Below are 25035 nucleotides of genomic sequence, written 5' to 3' on the forward strand. Positions count from 1 at the left end.
TGAAATGGTCCCTGGACTGTAGAAACCAGAACATAATGGAGAAAAATCTTGAGTGGTATTTTTGAAGAGCCTGTGTGAATATGCTGAGTCCTGATCCCTCCCTGCCAGTGCTGCAGCTGTGATTTCTCCCCCCACACAGCTGGGTTAACTCTATGCCCCTCTCTGTTAAAGCCCCTCCCCCTCTTCTTTGCACAGCAGCTGTAATGCGGAACTGTGGGATTTCACAGGCCCCAGAAAGTGGGATCTGGCTTCTGAAAGCGGATAGGGTGGGAATGGCCATGGGTCAGACTTCAGACCTGTCCCAGGAGGAATGAAGGGGTGCTGGCTGTTGGAGTGGTGGGCCTTTTGGCAGTCAGAACTTTTTGTGGGTTTTTAATACCACCTATGGGGCTGCCTACATACTCCGATCCCTGATTGCTGCCAAAAGTCACTGGCAGCAACAACTCCGAGTCCCAGGCTAGGCAGTGAGAGGACGGCCATGCTGAGGGGGGAGATGAGGATATTGGTGGAAAGGATTGTGAATTAAGAAATCACATGTTATCAACCTTTATGTCCAATTGGGGGTCTCAAGATGCAGCTTTCAAAAGCCACCTGCTCAACAAAATCATCCTGTAGGCTACCATGACTGTCTGTCTAATAGTACTTTTTGGCATAGTGTAATGTATGGAATATACAAGCTGAGTTCCACTGAGCCAGTGGATTTTGAGAGTTGCTTAATCCCTGGTCTACATGCCCTGCAGTCCAGAATGGAACAGTAGGGAAAGTGAAATGATCCATTTGATTAAAGTGGCATTATTACCGTGGCGGTGATGGAGAGATTAGTTGTTGTCCATCAGCACAATATGCAGGAAGCCCAGTTGAAAAGCCCAACTGCTAACAGTGAGAGGAAATCCAACCTAATAGCTGACTACAATTTGCTAGTTTTTTTTTTCTGCAAGGTCTAATTACATTTCAATAGAGAAGGCCATCATGTTTGTAATAATTGTGGACGTCCCGTATGTAAGATTTTACTATGGCCTCTGCCAAGAGGTTCAAGCCCTGCTCTTGCTGTTACACCTCAATCACTAGTTGATTGGTGGCAGTGTTGTGATAATCCTGTATGGTAGTTCCACCTCAAAAAGCACAAGAAAAAGTATTTACACACCCTTCATCTCAGATTGTTCTGAAATTGTTTCTGTTAGAAACCGATAAGATTATCATTCCTGCAACATTTTTTTGTTGAAATATAACTATCTCTGATAAATTAAGCTAATTGATTGTGCCCAAATTGGCAATTTTTTATTTATAGGTTTCATATAATATTCAATTAATATACTACCTAACATCTGGTTTGGACCACACTTTTTTTCTAACAATGAGTTAGACAGTCCAGAAGAATCCAAAGAAATGGTCAAAAACCACCCACGGAAACTTCCACACCCCATGTCAATCACACCTCAACAATGAATATATCGTCTCGGTTCTCTGTTTGGCAAGTAGTATAGAGCTGTGGCTCTGAGTGTTGTTTCTTCATACTATGTAATGCATTCTTAGTGAATTTGGTGATATGTCCCCCCCCGTTCAGAGAGATTAGTCATTGAAGTTGTTGGATTCAATACTCTGAGCCGCAGCGCCATACTACTTGTCAAACATAGAGAACTGATACTATATACACTTTGTTTGGGTGGGATTGGTGTGGGGGATCGTGGATGGCCTTTGACCACATTGGATTCTTCATGTCTAACTGATTGTTAAAAAAAAAATGTTGTCCAAATTGGATGTTAGGTACAATCATATTAAAATTGCCTTTGAGTGCAATCGTTCGTTTACTTTCTCAGATCAAATTATATTTCAACAAAATAATGTTTCCGTCATGCTTATTTGTTTCTAACTACAGCAACAATTTCAGAACAATCTGAGATGGTGAATGTCATGGTTTGCTGAAATGACATGGAAAGACCCTGTGGTCTCTGTCGAAGTATTTGAAGTGTGTGAGAATCATGTTATTCAGTCAGTTAGTGTGTGTGTGTGTGTGTGAGGTGGATATTTGAGGTGTAGTAATCATGTATTTTCCGGAAATTCGTTTTCCATACATGGGTTTGCGATTTGTCATATTTTAAATATTTTTCTCCAAACATACTGTACACAATATATGCATGCGCAATGGAGGCCTTTGGTCGATGAAAAAAATAAAAGAATTCCAGCTAATCATGCTGAAGCACATATGTAGCTTACTCAATCCTCTCTGAAGTATTGAGGTACATCTGTTTTCCTTTAGTGTAATTACAGTTATAACAAAAATGTGTAGCATTATTTTAAGTAAACACACACAGACAGACCTGCAGCATCATTGTGCATCACGCTGCAACCTGGTCTCAGAGCATTTCGTATTATTCTGTATGTAAAACCGGGCCATTCCATTTAGTGTATGTTACGTATCATATGGTATGTATTAATTTGTGGATGTCCATCACCTATTTCGTATGATATGTTACGAATTTGCACAATCTACAATCGTATGATAGTACGAATTCTAGCTAGGTGGCTAACACTAAGGTTAGGGTTAAGTTTAGAAGTTAGGTTAGGGGAAATGGTTAGCTAAAATCAGTGGTGGAAAAAGTACCCAATTGTCATACTTGAGTAAAAGTAAAGATACCTTAAGATAATGACTCAAGTAAAAGTGAAAGTCACCCAGTAAAATAATACTTGAGTAAAAGTCTAAAAGTATTTGGTTTTAAATGTACTTCAGAACAAAAGTAAATGTAATTGCTAAAATATACTTAAGTATCAAAAGTAAAAGTATAAATAATTTCAAATTCCTTATTAAGCAAACCAGACGGCATGATTTTGTTATTTTTATTTATGAATAGCCAGGGGCACACTTCAACACTCGGACGTCATTTACAAACAAAGCATTTGTGTTTAGTGAATCTGCCAGATCAGAGGCAATAGGGATGAACAGGGATGTTATCTTGATAAGTGCATGAATTAGACAATTTTCCTATCCTGCTAAGCATTCAAAATGTAACTAGTACTTTTGGGTGTCAGGGAAAATGTAAGGAGTAAACAGTACATTATTTTTTTTAGTAATGTAGTGGAGTAAAAGTAAAAGTTGTAAAAAATATAAATAGTAAAGTACAGATATCCCAAAAAACTACTTAAGTAGTACTTTAAAGTATTTTTACTTAAATACTTTTCACCATTGGCTAAAATAGGTGGGGTTAGGGGAAGGGTTAGCTAACATGCTAAGTAGTGGCAAAGTAGCTAAAAAGTAGCAAGTAGTTGATAAAATGCTAAAGTTGTCTGTGATGAGATTCGAACTCCCAACCTTTGGGTTGCTAGATGTTCCCGTTATACCTTGACCAACCACCCTACTTTAGTTTTTGCCTTAAGTAACTATCTGTCTCATGCAACCATACCAAATGTAACATATCCTACAAATTTGAGTGTTCCGGATTTACATTTACTATATTACGTCTAGTCTATGAGACCAGGCTGCACATCGGGGTATGGCTATGCACATCGGGGTATGGCTATGCACACTTTTTCTGTCTGTGTATTACATTTACTTGGGGGCCAATCACAACACTGCTTGATGTTTGAGATGCGCCATGCAGTCTGACTAATCTATTTTCAACTCTTGCAAACGCAACTAAGGACCGACGACGCAAGGCGACATAAGTGCAATTGATAATTATTCAAAACTAATTCAAGTGGACTGGCCTCTGTGTCGCTTGACAGCTTCTGGAAACTTTGGAGGGACATTTTTCTAAATTGGTGGTGACACAAGACCACGGAACGCTTGCACGGGTTTTTGAGTATTCTTGACCACTGCAGGCCAATCAAAATATACATGTAATTTATTTAACTGCCACCCTCTCTTAAAAAAACACGTGACAACTGCAATCACTACCTTCCTGCGAGTCCAGGTTTAGGAATTGTCACACATTTGCAAGTATCGGCTACCTTGTTTCAGTCGATCCTGGGACAAACGCGGTGTGGCTGGATGTTGCAGGCGGCGGGTCAGTGAGCGCGAGGACCAAGTACCTCTACGAAGTCCCCGACTCCCGACCTCTCCTACCTGATGCCGTGCATGATGATTGTCCTTGGAATACTTATGAATGTCCTCAGTCATGGTAAGCGAAATTCGACACACTCAGCCACAAATAAATAAAAAATTCTCCATCTTGTACTAGTGTATTCTGAATTGATAAAAAATTACCCGGCGCATTTTGCACTTCATTGTGCACCTCGTTGAGAAAAGCCAGTCTCTCCTAAACTTACGCTGTAACAGCCTTTAACACCATTTCTGGTTGTCTGTCACTTTCGAATATAGGGGTTCAACCGACGGACAGTCGGTCAGGGGACTTATTTTTCTAATGGATCTCCAGAGATCATAATTGCGGTGCTTCTATTTCTAAATATAGCAGGTCATTGGTTCAGAAAGCACTCATTGGGATGAGACAAAAAGTTAAATAGTCTACAATGGTTTTACTTGACTTTTTAACAATGCAGGCCTGGCTAGAGTATTGACAATCCTTTATAGTAAGACAATATGAATAATTTACAGTAGGCTAGACCGATTATTAGTCTTAGCTAAACCAATATCAATTTAACTTAAGCCCAGTCACCCATTTAAAAAAATAAGCTTTATAATTTGTAATTTTAAATCAATAAGCTGTATAATTTGTACTCTTTTTAGGAGCAATATGGATAAGTGTTACATGTTTTTTTAAAGGAAATTGCGAGTCACTAAATAATTGCATGAAGTGTTGTCCTTAGTTTCAAGTTCATGATGCCAATACAAAATTCCATTCACTATTGTGCTCATTTTAATTTAGCATATTTCATGTCTAGGAAACTCATGTATGTGTCCTCTCTTTCTATTGGTGACAAATGAGCTATATATTTAATTGCTGGTCCTATAAAACGTCATCTTTCATACCAAGACTCTGTACCTGAAACGGAAGCACTTAAATCAAGGCATGCGAGAGCGCGAGATGGGGTGATCTATGGTTATAGATATAGTTATGACCATAGCTCGATGACATCATTTTGAAGGTCTTATCCTGCTCTTATCCTTACACAACCAGACAGGAACAAGTGTTCTGCCTCATCCTTTAACCGTTTTACAGTGCTTTTCTGTCTTGTTTTCATGGCGTTGTTTTACCTTTCCAGATAGATATCAACATTGTACACCTACCTTAGTTAATTGTGATGTTATTGGAAAAAACAGTGGCTTGCTCTTCCAAGACAAATTATCACAAAGGTGTGAGCCAGAAGGCTGGTATAATTAAGCAATAAGACCCGAGGGGGTGTGGTATAAATATACCATAGCTAAGGGCTGTTCTTATGTATGAAGCAACACAGTGTTAGGATACAGCCCTTAGCCGTGGTATATTGGCCATATATCACAAACCCAGAGGTGTCTTATTGCTATTATAAACTGCTTACCAACATAATTAGAGCAGTAAAAATAAATGTTTTGTCATGGGTTAACTGCCTTGCTAAGGGCAGAACGACAGATTTGTCCACCTTGTGGATTTGAACCAGCAACCTTTCAGTTACTGCCCAATGCTCTTAACTACTACGCTACCTGCCACCCCAAAACAAACTTATTTGGTAGCCCTGCTATCAGGCTCTTGCCAGACTGATTGTTTAGATTGTGGCTATTAATACAGCCCTGTGAAGAATGCAATATAATGACCCAATAAATCATCATAAATCACATCCCTTCAACATTCACATATTTCAATCAGAGTATTCAAATTGCTGTGTTTGTTCAGGACGTTTCTCTTGGGATGAATAAAATTTGTCTTGAACAATAAACCATGTTGTAGTCGTTGTTCATTGATCTGGTCATCAGTCACTATCCTACTCTGAGATCAATATAATAAAGTTAGAAGTATGCTTGAATCAAACTTAGAATCCCTCCAAACGGGAAGGCACGTCCCCGTGCTTCGACTAAACTCAGCCCCCACATACAACCCGGGCTGTGCATTCCCATGGGCCCATGGCCACCATCCCACTTCTGACACCAATATAGCAAACAGCGGGAGTGGGGCGCAAACCCGGGTCACTGGTGTAAAATGCAAACACCGTTCGCACCAATACGGTTAACCCAGTTGTAATGTGGGGCCTCCTGAGTGGATCAGTGGTCTAAAGCTCTGCATCACAGTGAAGTTGTGCCACTAGAGATCCTGGTTTGAGTCTAGGCTGTCGCAGCCGGCCGCGACCGGGAGACCCATGGGGCGGCGCACAATTGGCCCAGCGTCGTTCGGGTTAGGGGAGGGTTTGGCCGGCAGAGATGTCCTTGTCCCATCGCGCACTAGCGACTCCTGTGGCGTGCTGGGCGCAGTGCACGCTGACCAGGTCGCCAGGTGCACAGTGTTTCCTCTAACACATTGGTGCGGCTGGCTTCCGGGTTAAGTGGGCATTGTGTCAAGAAGCAGTGCGGCTTGGCTGGGTTGTGTTTCAGCGGACGCACGGCTCTCGACTTTCGCCTCTCCTGAGTCCGTATGGGAGTTGCAGTGATGAAACAAGACTGTAACTACCAATTGGATACCACGAAAAAGGGGTAAAAAGAACAAAAATTAAAATAAAGAATAACCTCACAACACTACCACCTTTGCTTACAAAGTCCTGCTCCACAAACTTCAGACTTCCCTAACATCACTGTTAAGATTTGAAATGACAAGTTATCAAACCCGCTCACAGGGTTGGTTAACTTTGGAGACTCCTTTGGTGTCTGGAGAGGAAGGTATCTCAGCCTTTCATTTCCTTGCACCTTACATTTGGAATGATAGACAATACACTTAGGGGACATTTTTTACTGAAGAATGTTTCAGTTTTTTATGATTATGTTTGCTTAACTTATGTTGTGTATAATAATGTTGATTTTCTTGTGTATATGAATGTGTAGTTTTAATGAGTATATTGTATTTTGATGTGTGTTGTGGTGCTGTATAGGGCTTATCTGGAAAAGAGACCTTGGTCTCAGCATCAATTCCCTGTCAAAATGAAAGGTTAAATAAAAGTACACATTCTTCACCACAACACTACCACCTCAGTACACAGTCAGAATAACAACACAACAACACTACCACCTCAGTACACAGTCAGAATAACAACACAACAACACTACCATCTCAGTACACAGTCAGAATAACAACACAACAACACTACCACCTCAGTACACAGTCAGAATAACAACACAACAACACTACCACCTCAGTACACAGTCAGAATAACAACACAACAACACTACCATCTCAGTACACAGTCAGAATAACAACACAACAACACTACCACCTCAGTACACAGTCAGAATAACAACACAACAACACTACCACCTCAGTACACAGTCAGAATAACAACACTACCACCTCAGAACACAGTCAGAATAACAACACAACAACACTACCACCTCAGTACACAGTCAGAATAACAACACAACACTACCACCTCAGTACACCATCAGAACACCACCACAACATCACTACCACCTCAGTACACCGTCAGAATAACAACACAACAACACTACCACCTCAGTACACAGTCAGAATAACAACACAACACTACCACCTCAGTACACCGTCAGAACACCACCACAACAACACTACCACCTCAGTACACCGTCAGAACAACACTACCACCTCAGTACACCGTCAGAACACCACCACAACTACACTACCACTTCAGTACACCGTCAGAACAACACCACAACTACACTACCACCTCAGTACACCATCAGAATAACACCACCACAACACTACCACCTCAGTACACCATCAGAATAACACCACAACAACACTACCACCTCAGTACACCGTCAGAACACCACCAAAACTACACTACCACCTCAGTACACAGTCAGAATAACAACACAACAACACTACCACCTCAGTACACAGTCAGAATAACAACACAACAACACTACCACCTCAGTACACAGTCAGAACACCACCACAACTACACTACCACCTCAGTACACCGTCAGAACACCACCACAACTACACTACCACCTCAGTACACCGTCAGAACACCACCACAACTACACTACCACCTCAGTACACCGTCAGAATAACACCACAACAACATACTGTAAGTGTGTCTTGTCAATATCTCTAAAAGTCAAACCTGTTACAGAAAAGTGGACATACACTGCTGCTGCTGCTTATGTTAGTCTATTGTATCCGATGAGGACTTCCTTTGTATCTATTTCAAATCAAATCAAATGTATTTATATCGCCCTTCTTACATCAGCTGATATCTCAAAGTGCTGTACAGAAATCTATTTGTTGTTGTTGTTAAACAGTAATCTGGCTGCATTCATACAGGCAGGCCAATTCTGATATTTTTTTTCCACTAATTGGTCTTTTGACCAATCACATCAGATCTTTTAACATTAGATATTTTTCTGAGCTGATCTGATTGATCAAAATATCAATTAGTTAAAAAACATCTGAATTGAGCTGCCGGTCTAAACGCAGCCGTAGTGACTAAGAATCCCATCTGTAAACCCCTTTGTCTATCGCAGACAGGACATGTCAAATCTTGGTTTGGTGGGGCGCACACACACACACACTGTGATACAATTACTTCACTGCACGCTACCAGGAGCCATGTACAATATGCACTAATCTCTGGAGATTGATACACAGAATGATGTCACCTTTAAAGAGTGCCATCACAGACTTCTTGGACACCACTGAGTCACAAACTGGGTGGCAGCTGGCAGTAATGTTGACATGATGTGTAAAACCAATAAACGCAGATGTTTGAAAATGAGTTAACCAGTAGAGAGAAAAAGACATACAGTCAGTCAGGCATTCAGTCGATAGAGGGAACGTTTGCGTGTGTATTTTGTTGATAACCTTGATTTGGAACTCCAGGAGCAGATGGCACAGAGCTCTATCCATGGTTGGGAGGGTAGTCCAGAGTGGCCGTGTGTGTGTGTGTGTGTGTGTGTACCTTGTGTGTGAGTCTTGCATTTGTATGTGTTTGTGCGTCAGGTGTTTTCTGAGAGATGTTTTGCCATCTTTGCGTGTATGTATTTGTGCACATCAAACACAGCTCACAGTTTTAGCCTAGGTGAGAATTTGTGCACTCTTGTGAGTGTGTGCCAGTATTTGGCTGTGTATGACCCCCCCACAAGATGCACCCGTCATTCCCTGCCCTATCAAGGGCTGCTGTACATGTCTTGTCAGTCTTATTAAAACAACAAGTCTTGTATGTATAACACTTACAAGAGCACAAGACCAACTTCCACAAATCCCAGTAGATGTATTTTCATGTTTCTTTTCATCTGACTAATCATTGCATATTTCCTCCCCTTTTTTTAAAGACCGTTAGGAACACAAAGTAAAGGAGTAATTATCTTTTTACCCTTCCTCTTATCTCTGTCCCTCTTATCTTTATCCTTCCGTCTTTGTTTGTCGGTATGAATAAGCAAATAGGCCATCTTGGCTTTGCCTGCAAAATAAAATGAATGATCAGTGATTTCAGGATGCTGTTTTCTTTTTCATTCAACAATTTTTCAACATACTTATGGTTCTGGTCAAAATGACAAAACAAGTGATCTACCTTTTTGTATATGTCTACAGGTTTAATTACTTTACTTTGCTTTTCTTTTTGAAACAAAATAACTCAACTCACCCTAGATATTTGAAGGCTTGCTATAAGAGGAAGTACTGCTTGTTCTGCTCATTATTGTATTTCTATGTCTTTCCCCACGGCAAAGAGTTGTTTTTGAAACCTTATACTGGGCCGACCTTGTAGCCCTGTGATATGTAAACCCCGGGAGTGGGAACCTCTGAAGTGGACCCTCCCAACATTTTTGTCATCATCACCACTTTAGAGTTCACTAAAGTTGAGCGAATTTCTTTCATTTTGTTTCTCTTTCACCGTATGTTTGTAGCAGTTATTATCCAGTAGTCAACCCTGAATTACCCCAGAACAACAAGGCTGGTGTGCACTGAGCATATTAGATCCTGGAACTCCTCCAGTGTTTCCAAAATGGTTACCAAGATGCCTCCTAAGGAATTGTTGTAGACGAGAGAAGCTAGATGGTGGAATCCACAGGTTGCAGAACTACTCCCTCTGTGACTAGGCAGTGTAGGGGTTTTGTGTGTTTAACTTACTGTGTATGGGTGAGAATGGATGAATAAATAAATGTGTGTGAACTTCAAATGATGTGGAACAGTGTGTGTGTTGATATGTGGTTTGTGGCTGCTCTTATGACATTAACCTCAAGCGGGTCACTGAGCTAGAAAGCCATCAGCCTTGCCTCACAAATTCTATAACTCGCCCCACTGAGAAATCAATAGAGCACATTACGCCTTACATATCACAGGTATTCATCTCTCCTCCTCACTCTTAAGATTTTCAGTCCTTTCCTCTTACGCCTTACCTTTCACCCATCACACCCCTTCCTCCCTCCACCCATTTTGTCGTCAGTGAAACTGCCCAATGTAGCGTGGCGACTGTTCATCATTGTGTCAATAAAGAACACTCAGGTCATTACCATAATTATCACTTCTCTCTGCCTGACAAGATTTAACCGAGCTGGTCTGTACCTGATATGGGTTGTAATGATGTGTTTGTGTATTAAGATAGGCCCTCTGAAACAAAAGTTGCTGATGGTGTCTATCTTGGTCTTGGTCAGCCTTAGGGAGCGTACATGCTGGAGTGGAGAGTAATGTACAAACCACTGTCCATAATGGAGATTACTGGCAGGCTGTTTAATTGCACAACCTCAGCCGGGGGCCATGCCTGCTTTTCTGTGATTCTACTTTATTTAGTGTGTGTGTGTGTGTGTGTGTGTGTGTGTGTGTGTGTGTGTGTGCCACATCTCCTAATACTCCTCATCCACCACATTTTTCATGGGGACATGAACATGGCAGTAGCTAAAAGACAACAATAACAATGTCTTCTCCAAACTGACGAGTTAAACTCTTTGGGAATTAATGTTCTTCACATTTCAATTTATTCAATAACTTCTCTCTGTAACCAGAGGACTTTGAAAAGGGCAGCGCTCTTATCTGTATGAACATGCTGGCTGCCCCACAGGACTCCATATTCCCCAACCTATCAAATGAGCTTAGAATGCATGTGATTTATTCAATTGACTGTGCTTCATTAGGATGTATATGCCGTTCTAGATGTTCATAAAAATGCACATTTTGCAGTTAGTTTAATATTAAACTATTTAAGTGCTTGGTGTCCTTAATATGATCCGGTACACTTACATTCTTGATCTCATTACCATATAACTTTACATGGCTCGTGGTCTTGTATCTTGGTGAGAGATCCAGAGTTTAAGCGCTTGCCTTGCCAGTCTCGTCTGCGAGGGTCCTCTGCCTGCGGTGACGGACCGTATCCCTCTGGTTTTGATGTGTCTCCTGCCCGATTGAGATGTGGACCTCATGGGGCGTCTGTGATTGTAACCACACGCCACTGGAATCTGATTTCAGCTGTACTGTGCGCTCCCAGCCAGCATGGGCTTAATTGAAGCGTGTGACCATTTAATCAGGATGCCCCTTAGTGTGTGTCTGTGTGTGTGTGTGTAGGAGCGTGTGTGTTTGGGCCTATAGCTATATACATGGTTTGTTTGTTTGCAGGTATGTGTGAGCAAGAGAGAGAAAGAGTCTGAATAACATGTTGAATGGCTGATAGCTGCAAATCCGGATCCCATTTGTAGTCGGACCTTTAAAACCACCTGGGAAAAAGCTGCATTTGCCACTTGGCACAAACTATTTCAATACTATCACGAATGAGCTGAATTGAAGTTCCCCTTAACTGAAAATGGACAGTTGTGAATTAAACAACGTTGCTATCCACTCTTACTTAACCTCTTCAGTCTGTGACTCTGCCTGGCCTTTATCCTGACAACTGATGGGGCTGCCAGTTCTTCACAGAACATAATCAATACTCTAAAGTGTTTTGTACACTGTCACTCGACTCCATCTCTGACGTGAGGCTCTTGCTTTTCACCAAATAAGCACTGAAGCTCTTTGTTAAACAGGTGCTAACTGACAGAACGAAACTGTAAAAATAGCTGGTCAGGACCACCGGTGACCAACTATAATCATGTTCCCCATCCTCCACCTCTTCCAGGCAGCGTGCTGTCAGGCTCCATAGACTGTCAGGAGGCTGAGCGAGGCTGTGTACAGGATCAGGACTGTACGGCAGTGTACAGGGTGCTGGAGTACTGTGCTGCTGAGGAGGCCGTGTCGCCCCTAGGCCCAGACGCCCGGGGGGAGTGTCTGGAGGCCCAGAGCACCCTGCAGCAGTACCGCCCCCTCCAGGCCTGCAAGTGCCAGCGCGGCTCCCGCCGGGAGGAGCTGTGCCTCAGGGTCTACTGGACCGTCAGATTCGCTGGTGAGTTTCACTGTGTGTTTTTTGTCTTTTTATGTGTTTCATTGTATCTCTGTGTGAGATGTTTTTCTCTTGAATGTCTCTGTGTTGTTGCTGCAGTGTATGATGAGTACGAGGTGTCTCCGTATGAGGATCTGGAGGTGGAGTTTGTGAGGCACATAGAGATGTCACGCATGGCCTCCATCATGGCAGGTACGGCTTCACTCCTGTCACTACACAGCTCGCTCTTATTGGAACATCTGCCTCCTCTCTGAATAATGACTAGGACAGTCTGGGATGTCCAGAATCATGTCTTATGATTTTGTCTTCCTTTCTCTCTTATTTATTGCCCCTTTTCCCAAAACCCCACCTTCCTCCATTCTCCTTTGTTTTCTTCCTCTCCTCACCCTACCACTCCTCCCTCCACCCAGCCTCCTCTCTTCCTCTGGATGGGCAGAACCAGTGTCTGAAAGCAGCCCAGGACTGTGGTCTGTATGAGAAGTGTGGTTCTCTGAGGTCAGAGTATGTTGTGGCCTGCACCAAGCGGGCTCCGGGCTCCGACGGCAGCTGTAACAGACAGAAGTGCCACCGGGCGCTGCGGCGCTTCCTGGAGCGGGTACCAGAGGAGTACAGCTTCGCCCTGCTATTCTGTCCCTGCTCTGATGCCCTCTGTGGGGAGCGCCGGCGGAAGACCATCGTACCGTCGTGTTCCTATGAGGAGAGAGACGGCAAACCCAACTGCCTCAGCCTGCAGGGCTACTGTGCCAGGGATGAGCTGTGTAGGTGAGCTGAGCTGGCTGGGGAAACATGGATTCTGGGAGGTGTGTGACATCAGGCTAAACTTTTCCACTCCACATTAAGTCCTGTATCGAGGCACATGAACAGTTCTAATCACAATGCAAATAGGTTATAGAGTGTGAGGTTAGACAGAGGCGGAGAAGACTGGATGTCCCTATTTCATCAACCATTTGAATGTTTGCAATCCTCTCAGCGCAAGAGGTTCAGATAAATAGTTACAGTACAAATAGTTCCAAGGTTTGAGTTCCCTATAGGGAAGAAGTTGTTCACTAATCTTCATCATTGATAACATCCAGAATAATTAGGACCAATGATATGTCGATAAGGCTCTGCGATTACTCTGACCCAGGCTGCAGTGTTTTTATTCCACTGGCTGCTCTGTGGTGTTTCGAATGGTTGAGTATGCCTGTGGAGCAGGTGAGAGGTGTTAATGTGACCTAGATGGGAATTATGAATACACATCTGGGTTTGACTAGCAGACAAGTCCCATTGTTCTTATCAAGTCAAATCAAATGTAATTTGTCACTTGCACCGAATACAACAGGTGTAGCCCTTACAGTGAAATGCTTACTTAGAAGCCCTTAACCAACAATGAAGTTTTAAGAACAATACCTACAAAATAAGAAATAAAAGTAACAAATAATTAAAAGCAAGTCTATATTCAGAAAATATGATATATATACAGGAAAAATCTAATATTCAGAATAATATTGCAGTACCTTGAGTCTCATGTTTTAGGTCAATGTTTTGAAAAATGTGTATTAAGAAACATTGCAGGTGCTCACACGATTCCAAGCTGGAACGTTCTCCTCTATGCTTTCATGTGCTTCGGATTTTGCCTTTCGATAGGTACTGCATCCAAAAAACATAATTGTAAAGATGCCCTCAGAAAATTACACTGCCAAGTTGCCAACCCAGTATTGGCACCTGTGTACAATTAGGTTTTTCTCCCTTTGTGTGTTTGTGTATGGGTGTGTGCTTGTGTGAATGTGTGTGTGTCTATCAGATCTCGTCTGGCTGATTTCCAGCACAACTGCCAGCCCTCGTCACATTCTCCCTCTGGCTGCATGAGAGAGAGTGGAGCCGTCTGCCTTAAGTCCTACGCCGGGCTCATAGGTGAGCTGGAGAGAGAAAGGGATTGAGGGGGAGGCAGAAAGGAGAGGATGGAAGAGGGATTAACAACACAAGGAAGTTACAATATTAGAGAAGAAGTGCTGAGTTGAGTCCAAGGGCCTTTTAATCAGGTCATTGTTGTTATCTTTTGCTAACCTTAAGGTGTAGGTAGGCACTCATTCCATTGCCAATTGGCTTTTCATCATTCGCTCCAAGTTCGTATGGAAGTCAGGTCTGCTGACACATCTCTGTGACCCCAACCTGCTCCTGTGTGTGTCTTTGTCAATCAGGCACCATCATGACCCCCAACTATGCCAACAATCTCAGTATGGACGTGTCCCAGTGGTGCACCTGTGAGGGAAGTGGGAACCAATGGCAGGACTGTCTGCGCATCATGAACATGTTCCACAGAAACGTCTGTCTGCGTGAGTCATACTCCCTCCCTCCCCCACCCACAATGACACCCCCTACAGGCTGCTGCAGCAAGAGCACTGGTCCTGTGAGCCTACTTGAAATCAGCAGATTACACAAATACATTAGCGGGCGATCTGTAGCCCAGTAGCCCTAAAGAGCTGCTTACTTTTTCTGTATGGTATACTGTAGCACAGCAATTACAAATGTTGATGGACAGCGTTGTTAAATGAAAACGTTTTATTCACATATGATTTTACATAGAGCATGCAAATGAGGTAAATAACTAAATAACTTAATTATTGCCAAGCCTTATTAAAGAGCGACTTCTCATATTGAAAAACGGCCTATGTGGCAATGATATGAGTCAGAAATATTTATTCTAGTGTCCAAATTTGCTACAAGTAGTAATTGGGTTCAATTTGGTCATAGTCAGTCTCTTCCAAAACTGAGATTTATAAGATGATAGAAAAAAATGGTATGTACAGAATGAAGGGTACCGTAACAGAATGAAGGGTACCGTAACAGAATGAAGGGTACCGTGACAGAATGAAGGGTACCGTAACAGAATGAAGGGTACCGTAACAGAATGAAGGGTACCGTAACAGAATGAAGGGTACCGTAACAGAATGAAGGGTACCGTGACAGCATGAAGGGTACCGTAACAGAATGAAGGGTACCGTGACAGCATGAAGGGTACCGTAACAGAATGAAGGGTACCGTAACAGAATGAAGGGTACCGTGACAGCATGAAGGGTACCGTAACAGAATGAAGGGTACCGTGACAGCATGAAGGGTACCGTAACAGAATGAAGGGTACCGTGACAGCATGAAGGGTACCGTAACAGAATGAAGGGTACCGTGACAGCATGAAGGGTACCGTAACAGAATGAAGGGTACCGTAACAGAATGAAGGGTACCGTAACAGAATGAAGGGTACCGTAACAGAATGAAGGGTACCGTAACAGAATGAAGGGTACCGTGACAGCATGAAGGGTACCGTAACAGAATGAAGGGTACCGTGACAGCATGAAGGGTACCGTAACAGAATGAAGGGTACCGTGACAGCATGAAGGGTACCGTAACAGAATGAAGGGTACCGTAACAGCATGAAGGGTACCGTAACAGAATGAAGGGTACCGCAGCGCAATGAAGGGTACCGCAGCGCAATGAAGAGTACCGCAGCGGAATGAAGGGTACCGCAGCGGAATGAAGGGTACCGCAGCGGAATGAAGGGTACTGTAGCAGAATGAAGGGTACGGTAGCAGAATGAAGGGTACCGTGACAGCATGAAGGGTACCGTAACAGAATGAAGGGTACCGTAACGGAATGAAGGGTACTGTGACCGTTTTTCTTTGGTTGGGTTTATTTAAATCCTGCCCACATGCCCACAGCTGGCAGCACTCAAATAATAATCAATTCAGAGTGCAGCTGTACATGACCGGATCATAATGCCCATGGTCAATTTGGTTTGACATAGGATATCCCTATGGGGCTCGTTAGGAACAATTACACAATGTACATGGGACAATATTTTTAAATGTCAATAGCTCCAAATTTCTATGAAAACCTCAAACCAACTATAAATTGTAGAAATGTATATACAAATATTTAAAGGATTTAATGAGACAACCAAAAGATGTGCAATATGAAAACATTGTCTCATTTACATTGACGGTACCTGACTAGCCCCAGAGATAGACTATCCAATGTTAAACCAACTTTGCCACGATCACACACCAGCCAGCTGAAGCTAATTGGCGAAGGAAGTTGGCTATCACAAGCTATCCTTGGCGACTTCAAGATGCAAGACCTGTTTAGACTGTTTCAAGTTATCTAGAAAGGTGAATGACTGTAACTGTGTACTGTTTAGGCAGAGTGAATGTACAAATGCTAGCCACACACACAAGAGTGAACACACCCATTAACCCCCCCCCCCCCCCCCCCGCACCTTTAAGGGTTCAATGCCCAGTTGATTAATGAATTCATGACTACTATGACTAATTTTGAGGACATTTGCACCATCAGCAGTGGGTAAAATAGAGGTGATGATGTTGACGATGAGGATAATGATGGTGATGATGATTATGGTGATGATAATGGCGACAATGATGATTATGGTGATGATGATGGTGACGATGATGATTATGATGATGGTGAGGGTGATGATAATGATGGTGATAATGGTGACGATGATGATGGATGGTGATGATGGATGTTGATGATGATGGATTGTGATGGTGATGGATGTGATGATGGATGGTGATGGTGATGATGATAATGGATGGATGGATTGTGATGATGATGGATGGTGATGGATTGTGATGGTGATGATGGATGTGATGATGGATGGTGATGATGATAATGGATGGATGGATTGTGATGATGATGGATGGTGATGATGATGGATGGTGATGATGATGATGACGGATGGTGATAATGGATGGTGGTGATGATGATGGATGGTAATAATGGATGGTGGTGATGGATGGTGATGATGATGATGGATGGTGATGATGATGATGGATGGTGATGATGGATGGTGGTGATGATGATGATGGATGGTGATAATGGATGGTGGTGATGATGATGATGGATGGTGATGATATGGTGATGATGATAGGGTGATGATGGATGGTGATGGTGATAATGGATGGTGATGATGATGATGGTGATGATGATATTGTGATGATGATATGGTGATGGTGATGATGATAATGGATGGTGATGGTGATGATGATGATGATGATGGATGATGATATGGTGATGATGGATGGTGATGATGATAATGGATGGTGATGATGATGATGGATGGTGATGATATGGTGATGATGATATTGTGATGATGATATGGTGATGATGATGCTGGATGGTGATGATGGATGGATTGTGATGATGATGGATGGTGATAATAGATGGTGGTGATGATGATGGATGGTGATAATGGATGGTGGTGATGATGATGATGGATAGTGATGATGATATTGTGATGATGGATGGTGATGATGATAATGATGGTGATGATAATGATGATGTCTGTTGTTGTCTCAGGTAATGCTATCAGTTATTTGGGTGGCTCTTCCCCTCGCCCTGTGAAGAGCACGACCCTGCCCCCTCGTCACCACGCATCAGCCACCCCCTCTCCACACATCTTTCAGGACAAGGACAAGATCAATGTCAACGTCAACATTTTATCAGAACGCAACAGTGTGAGCGTAAGTACTCTTCATTGCCTTACCAAACCCAGTCTGCATAAAGGCTGTACATTAACTTCAAAATAATGGTGGACAAAATGCCTGTTCCGTGGGTTTTTCTAAAGTGGGTTCTCACTGGGTCAGAGATGCTCTGTAAACTGCATGATGACCCACGGTGCTGCCTGAATGTCGAAGCTCACTCACAGACTTGAGATACACTCCCAACACATCTGTCTCAACACAAGGCTCACAGTCAACACATTACTGACGCATTGAACAGAGACCCAGGATTTCCTCCTTACTTTTTTCTCACTATCTCTCTGTCCCTAGCTTCCTCTCACTCCCTCTCTCTCACAGTGTGTGAGGATTAGGCAGAGGTGTTTGCAGGAGGGAGCATAAATCCTCTTGAGTTGTTGATATTCATTTATTCACACCCATCTCTCCTATCCTCCTTTCTCTTGCCATCCTAATCCTCCTCACTCCCTTTCTCCTCTCCTTTACACAGTTCCAATCCCTCCCTCTCGTCTCTACTGCTAACCTCTAAGTCTCTATTCCCACAACAAGATATGAAGGAGCGTCTGAGGAGCTGGGTGGCGAAAGAGAATTCTACTTTTGAATTCACATTACATCCTTGCCTTACCTTTCGTTGTCGCTGGCAACACAACATTCTTGGTATGCAGCTCAAATTGACTGTAAATATCACAGTAGCCACTAGCCATTAAGCACAAACTATTCAACAATGACAGAAACGTATCTTCTAAAACATATTACACTATTGAATAATGCAACCAAACCATATTACACTCTTCAATAATGCAACAATTCAAAGCATGTATGTGCAGACAATTAAAGGGTTTATTTTTGTTGTCTGTAGGCTACACTCTTTATATTTTAACTTCAAGACAAAAGCACAGAGTTACTATGACAGCCTTCATCAAGTACGGTTAGCCTATCAAAAATGAATGGTTGATTGATCTTGATTGATTACACGACTAGAAAAGTACAGTAGGCCTACCTTACAACAAACCAGGCTTCTTTTTGATTAATATGGGGCTCTCGAGTGGCTCAGCGGTCTAAGGCACTGCATCTCATTGCTAAAGGTGTCACTACAGACCCTGGTTTGATTCCAGGCTGTATCACAACCGTCCGTGATTGGGAGTCCCATAGGGCGGCGCACAATTGGCCCAGCGTTGTCTGGGTTACGGTTTGGCCGGGGTAGGCCGTCATTGTAAATAAGAATTAGTTCTTAACTGACTTGCCTAGTTAAATAAAGGTAAAATGAAAAATATCATGCAAATCATTACATGTGGTAAAAGCAAATTGGGACTGAAAACATGGGTATAAGTGAATTCACCATGTCAAGCTCGTTTATACGGAAGCCCATACCCGCCACCAAAAATATAAATAAAATACCTCATGATTTTCCAACTTGCACAATTAGTCTGTGATTCAGTCTGATCAACTGTAGCCTACTGATAACAACTACAGCTGCAGGCAGCCTAGAGAAGCCTAGGCACTCTGATCCCATCTGGGCCTGGCCAGGGTAAACGTAATGTCATGTTTTTATAGCCTAAGCTACAGTTGAAGTCGGAAGTTTACACACACCTCATTTAAACTCAGTTTTTCACAAGAACTGACATTTAACCCTTGTAAAAAATCCCTGTCTTAGGTCAGTTAGGATCACCACTTTATTTTAAGAATGAAATGTCAGAATAATAGTAGAGTGATTTATTTTAGCTTTTATTTCTTTCATCACATTCCCAGTGGGTCAGAAGTTTACATACACTCAATTAGTATTTGGTAGCATTGTCTTTAAATTGTTTAACTTGGGTCAAACGTATCAGGTAGCCTTCCACAAGCTTCCCACAATAAGTTGGGTGAATTTTGGCCCATTCCTCTTGACAGAGCTGGTGTAACTGAGTCAGGTTTGTAGGCCTCCTTGCTCGCATATACTTTTTCAGTTCTGCACACAAATTTTCTATGGGATTGAGGTCGGGGCTTTGTGATTGGCACTCCAATACCTTGAATTTGTTGTCCTCAAGCCATTTTGCCACAACTTTGGAAGTATGCTTGGGGTCATTGTCCATTTGGAAGACCCATTTGCGACGAAGCTTTAACTTCTTTTGGCTCAAATCCTGTTAACAGGATTAATTTGACAACAGCCAGTGAAATTGCAGGGCGCCAAATTCAAACAACAGAAATCTCATAATTAAAATTCCTCAAACATACAAGTATTATACACCATTTTAAAGATAAACTTCTTGTTAATCCAATCACAGTGTCCATTTAAAAAAAGGCTTTACGGCGAAAGCATACCTTTTGTCATTAGAAAGGAAAGGGAACGGAGCTCGTGCTCACGGCTGCACGCGATAAACAACTCATAGCTTTCAGCTGAGGCACTTACTGTAAGTGGTCTTATTCTCTCCCCTTTCACAATAGAAGCCTGAAACAACTTTCTAAAGACTGTTGACATCTACTGGAAGCCTTATGAAGTGCAATCTGACCCCATTTACACTGGATATTGGCTAGGGAATCACTTGAAAAACTACAAACCTCAGATTTCCCACTTCCTGGTTGGATTGTTCTCAGGTTTTTGCCTGCCATATGATTTCTGTTATACTCACATACATTATTTTAACAGTTTTGGAAACTTTAGAGTGTTTTCTATCCAAATCTACTAATTATATGCATATTCTAGCTTCTGGGCCTGCGTAACAGGCAGTTTACTTTGGGCATGCTTTTCATCCGGACGTGAAAATACTGCCCCCATGCATAACAGGTTAACTTCCTGACTGATGTTGCTTAAATATATCCACATGATTTTCTTCCCTCGTGATGCCATCTATTTTGTGAAGTGCACCAGTCCCTCCTGCAGCAAAGCACCCCCACAACATGATGCTGCCACCCCCGTGCTTCACGGTTGGGATGATGTTCTTCGACTTGCAAGCCTACCCCTTTTTCCTCCAAACATAATGATGGTCATTATGGCCAAACAGTTCAATTTTTGTTTCATCAGACCAGAGGATATTTCTCCAAAAAGTACGCTTTGTCCCCATGTGCAGTTGCAAACCGTAGTCTGGCTTTTTTATGGCAGTTTTGGAGCAGTGGCTTCTTCCTTGCTGAGCGGCCTTTCAGGTTATGTTGATATAGGACTCGTTTTACTGTGGATATAGATACTTTTGTACCTGTTTCCTCCAGCATCTTCACAAGGTCCTTTGCTGTTGTTCTGAGATTTATTTGCACTTCTCGCACCAAAGTACGTTCATCTCTAGGAGACCGAACGCTTCTCCTTCCTGAGCGGTATGACGGCTGCGTGCTCCCATGGTGTTTATACTTGCATACTATTGTTTGTACAGATGAACGTGGTACCTTCAGGCGTTGGCTGATTTTGGCTGATTTCTTTTGATTGTCCCATGATGTCAAGCAAATAGGCACTGAGTTTGAAGGTAGGTCTTGAAATACATCCACAGGTACACCTCCAATTGACTCAAATGATGTCAATTAGCCTATCAGAAGCTTCTAAATCCATGACATCATTTTCTGGAATTTTCCAAGCAGTTTAAAGGCACAGTCAACTGAGTGTATGGAAACTTCGGACCCACTAGAATTGTGATACAGTGAATTATAAGTGAAATAATCTGTCTTTAAAACAATTGTTGGAAAAATGACTTGTGTCATGCACAAAGTAGATGTCCTAAATGACTTGCCAAAACTATAGTTTGTTAACAAGACATTTGTGGAGTGGTTGAAAAACCAGTTTTAATGACTCCAACCTAAGTGTATGTAAACTTCCGACTTCAACTGTATGTATTTATAGCCTAAAATAGGCCCAGTTATTTGTATTCTGAGAAAATGTGAATTTGATCAAATGTGGTTTATATTCACACTTCGGGGGGCTAGGCGACATAGGCCTTTTTTAATACAAAGTTATTGACTGGAATTAATCAATCGTAAGCTATAAAAAACAAAGAGAGTCGCACACTCCATATATATATATATAACTCCCAGTAATTTATTGGGTAAATCACCAACGTTTCGGCATCACTGTGCCTTCTTCAGGGTGATGTCATGAGTGCTTGTGCAACCAGTGCAACCAATGACAATAGTGAGGGGTGTGTCATAATTATTAGATTGAATTAATCAATCAACACAATAGTGATGACATACTGTATGAGTGTCTTTTTAATTACCCATCAAAGACCTAACGATGCAACCCTGCATACAGCCAGCTCAGCCCTGTTCGTTTTTTGTTTGTTTTTGTCCGATCGCAATTGTTGTCTCTTCGTCTGTGTAAAGGGTTTTAATGTTTTCATCCTCCCTTGGACGAGGAGTTTTTCCAGTAGTTTTTTAAAAACCATATAACCTGATTAGAAAAGTAATCTGGTCCCATCATAGCCCATATCATAGGCCATATCATAGCCCATATAAAACAGTTTTTTTTTACAGCTGATTTATTACTATGACCTATGCTAACAGATCAGGAAAAATGCTAGGTCCCAGGAAAACAATTTCCCCCCTACCGCTCCAGGACCTGCCAACTCTGAAATCACCACACAATGTTACCAATGAAAAACAAGTCTAAAAAATAAGGAAATTGTCTAAACATTGCTGCTGTTTCAAAAACATTGCTCTGCTTTTACCATTTATACTGTAGGAGTGTTGGCTCAATGAGACAATTCTATTTATGCTGCCCTGCTTCAAGGGGGCAACTGTTGGGGGAGTGTCGTGCACTACCTTCGGCGGTAGCGTTCAAGACATAGCAAGTACGCAAGTTTACATTTGAGTAATATGTGTAGCCGATGGTATTTTTACCCTACTAGTGTATTAAGTGTGAAGAGGCTGTAAGCCTCCCTCCCCCTGAGTGCAGGTTCAAGATGTTCCTTTGTAATACACTTCTCACTCTGTTGATCCAATACCATGACCAAGATTCTCACCTTTCTTTCTAATAAAAAAGATGCTGACACCTTTTGGATTCTGAATTCAACACCTAAGTACAACATGTTTTGTTTAATGCTGAGTTGCCATTTGTGTCTGTTAGGAAGCTCATGACTACTCACTGCAAATAATGGATCTTATTTTCTTCCAAGCTTGATTTTCTAATCCAATTTTCTATCACTATTTAGTTCTACCAAGCAGATACAGCATGCACAATGTGCGGTAGTTACCTGCAAGTTCTGCTCCCTTTATTTTAAAGTAACTGCCCAGTGTTTCCAGATTTCCATGAAATAAAAAGCAGCTTTTCTGTGTTGGAATGTTGTGGGCGTATACCGGTCGTTAAAAATATTAATGCGAGTAGACTACTGATTGGGCAGCTCATCCTCCTCTAGACCGCTGATTGGCCAACTCATCCTCCTCAGGGAGATGACATGTTCTATGAGGAAATAGCAAACATTTTTTAAATGGTCAGTTTGAGATACATGTTTGAGTTGGGGTTTTTGATGTGGTTTTTCTCCAATTTATGCTTTGGCCACAAATACGAGTATAGGATGAGCATTATTTGGATATGAATTAACAGAATATGAACTATTAAAAGTGAGATTTTCACTGGGCAGTTACTTTAATAACAAATTATTTATTATATTACATCCCCTCTGTCTTTCAGGTGGAGGACAGTGAGGAAGAGGAGTTAGAGGAGGAAAGCCAGGAATTCAATGTTATCCCACTGTATTCTGAGAAGGAGAAGTCTAGTGTGGGCTCTGGGACCCGAGGAGGCCGTAGAGGAGCGGCAAGCCACACAGCACCCATGCTGCCCCTGCTGCTGCTGCCTGCTGCTATGCTGGGCTGGTGGTGTCCGGTATAACGAGCCCCCATACTACCCCTCTTACGATCAGCTACAGTATCACATTCACTGGGTCACCCCCACCATGGCACTGAGACTGATGAGGAGACTTAAGGCTGAGGGAAGAACAACCACAATGAGGAAATGGACATTCACACCTTTCTCCTATGGCACTCTGTCTTACATTCGTTTCATGCTTTCTGTTTTCCTTTGTTACTTTCCATCATAATGTTTCTGCAATCTATATCTCTCCTGCTCAGACTGCTCATGATCTTTAGTAGTCCTAGCTGCCCATCTCTTAGCTCTTCTCTCTGACATCAGTACACATGGAGTTGAACAAGCTGTGCAGATAAATAAATAAATGGATGAATTAATAAGGTCTGGATGAATCGATGTGGCTGTCTGTCCAGTGCCTGCCTCAAGATTGGGCACCCAGCTCCACTCTCCCTCTTCATGAGGAGCCCACATCGCCCAAGGCCAGTAACAGCACCTATCTCAAAGAAAACATGACCAATGATTGGTGGAACCATGATAGTTCATTCCTTTTGATTTTCGGGCCATGCCTCATATCTTCTCTCTCTGTATTCTTCCCTTATTTCATCATGCTATGTTCCCTTGGATAGCAGGGTTGTTGGGTAAGCCACTTTGTCTATGTTGTCTTTGCCATAAGCCAATAACTAAAGAAAAGATAGATTATGGGATGATGTTGTTTTGTAGTTCTGTAGTTCTTCCTCCTATGTTGCTCCCTTTGTTTGCTTCCTTCTTCACCACTTCAGACTAGATGCCACTGGCCCGTTGTTTCCCCTCTCTAGTTCATACACCACTTATATTGAGGAGGTCTGAAAAATCCACCACAGGCACAATGAGACAAAATTCTAGTAATGACAATGGTCGTGGAAAACGGAATAAGCAATAAAACATGAAATCAGATAGCTCAGCGGGCAGGTGCTGAGGCCGTCTGGGTTTGGGCTCAGGGGAGAGAGGAACCAATTTACTGCTGTCTGAGGTTCACAAATGCTTTCTGTCTCTAGGTGTTATAGTTTTGGAGAGACAATATCACACTTAGCCATCCTTTTCCTGACTGTGTTTGATCAGGGAGAAAGTGGGGAGATGGGGTACTATAGAGCCTCTGGCAACTCTGATCCTTGAGCATCACATTGAGCCTTTCTCTCTCTCTCTCTCTCTCTCTCTCTCTCGCTCTCTCTCTGCCTGATAAATCTTTTGCTGATTTTAATGGGTTTTTTTCTTGTATCACTCATTTTCTTGTGAACTTGGAAAATTAGCTCCCAGCTGAGGGGAAGTAGGTAAAATACTGTTGGTGATGGTTAAAGGGAGACCTACTTTACTGTGGAACTGTGAACGTGACGTTTATTCATCGACATCTTTCCCTTCTTGAGGGAGATG

At 42.3% G+C, this 25035-nt stretch overlaps 1 protein-coding gene across 1 annotated transcript; it reads left to right on the forward strand.

The window, feature by feature from the left end:
- Nucleotides 1-3503: 3503 nt before the first annotated feature.
- LOC115204426 (GDNF family receptor alpha-4) lies at nucleotides 3504-24008 on the forward strand. Its single transcript, XM_029769979.1, has 8 exons — nucleotides 3504-4115; nucleotides 12097-12360; nucleotides 12457-12549; nucleotides 12768-13119; nucleotides 14141-14250; nucleotides 14538-14672; nucleotides 17710-17873; nucleotides 23455-24008. The coding sequence occupies exons 1-8, from the start codon at nucleotides 4064-4066 to the stop codon at nucleotides 23650-23652; spliced, it is 1368 nt and encodes a 455-aa protein (XP_029625839.1). The 5' UTR covers nucleotides 3504-4063; the 3' UTR covers nucleotides 23653-24008.
- The last annotated feature ends 1027 nt before the right edge of the window (nucleotides 24009-25035 follow it).

The sequence above is a fragment of the Salmo trutta genome, chromosome 12 (assembly GCF_901001165.1).
Source record: "Salmo trutta chromosome 12, fSalTru1.1, whole genome shotgun sequence".
Taxonomy (NCBI): Eukaryota; Metazoa; Chordata; class Actinopteri; order Salmoniformes; family Salmonidae; genus Salmo; species Salmo trutta.

What these genes read in the sequence shown, in the direction of transcription:
- LOC115204426 (XM_029769979.1), top strand. Translation starts at nt 4,064, where the DNA reads ATGCCGTGCATGATGATTGTCCTTGGAATACTTATGAATGTCCTCAGT. An exon ending in CTGGACCGTCAGATTCGCTG is followed by an intron (nt 12,361 to 12,456) that starts GTGAGTTTCACT and finishes TTGTTGCTGCAG; the next exon opens with TGTATGATGAGTACGAGGTG. An exon ending in GTCCTACGCCGGGCTCATAG is followed by an intron (nt 14,251 to 14,537) that starts GTGAGCTGGAGA and finishes TTTGTCAATCAG; the next exon opens with GCACCATCATGACCCCCAAC.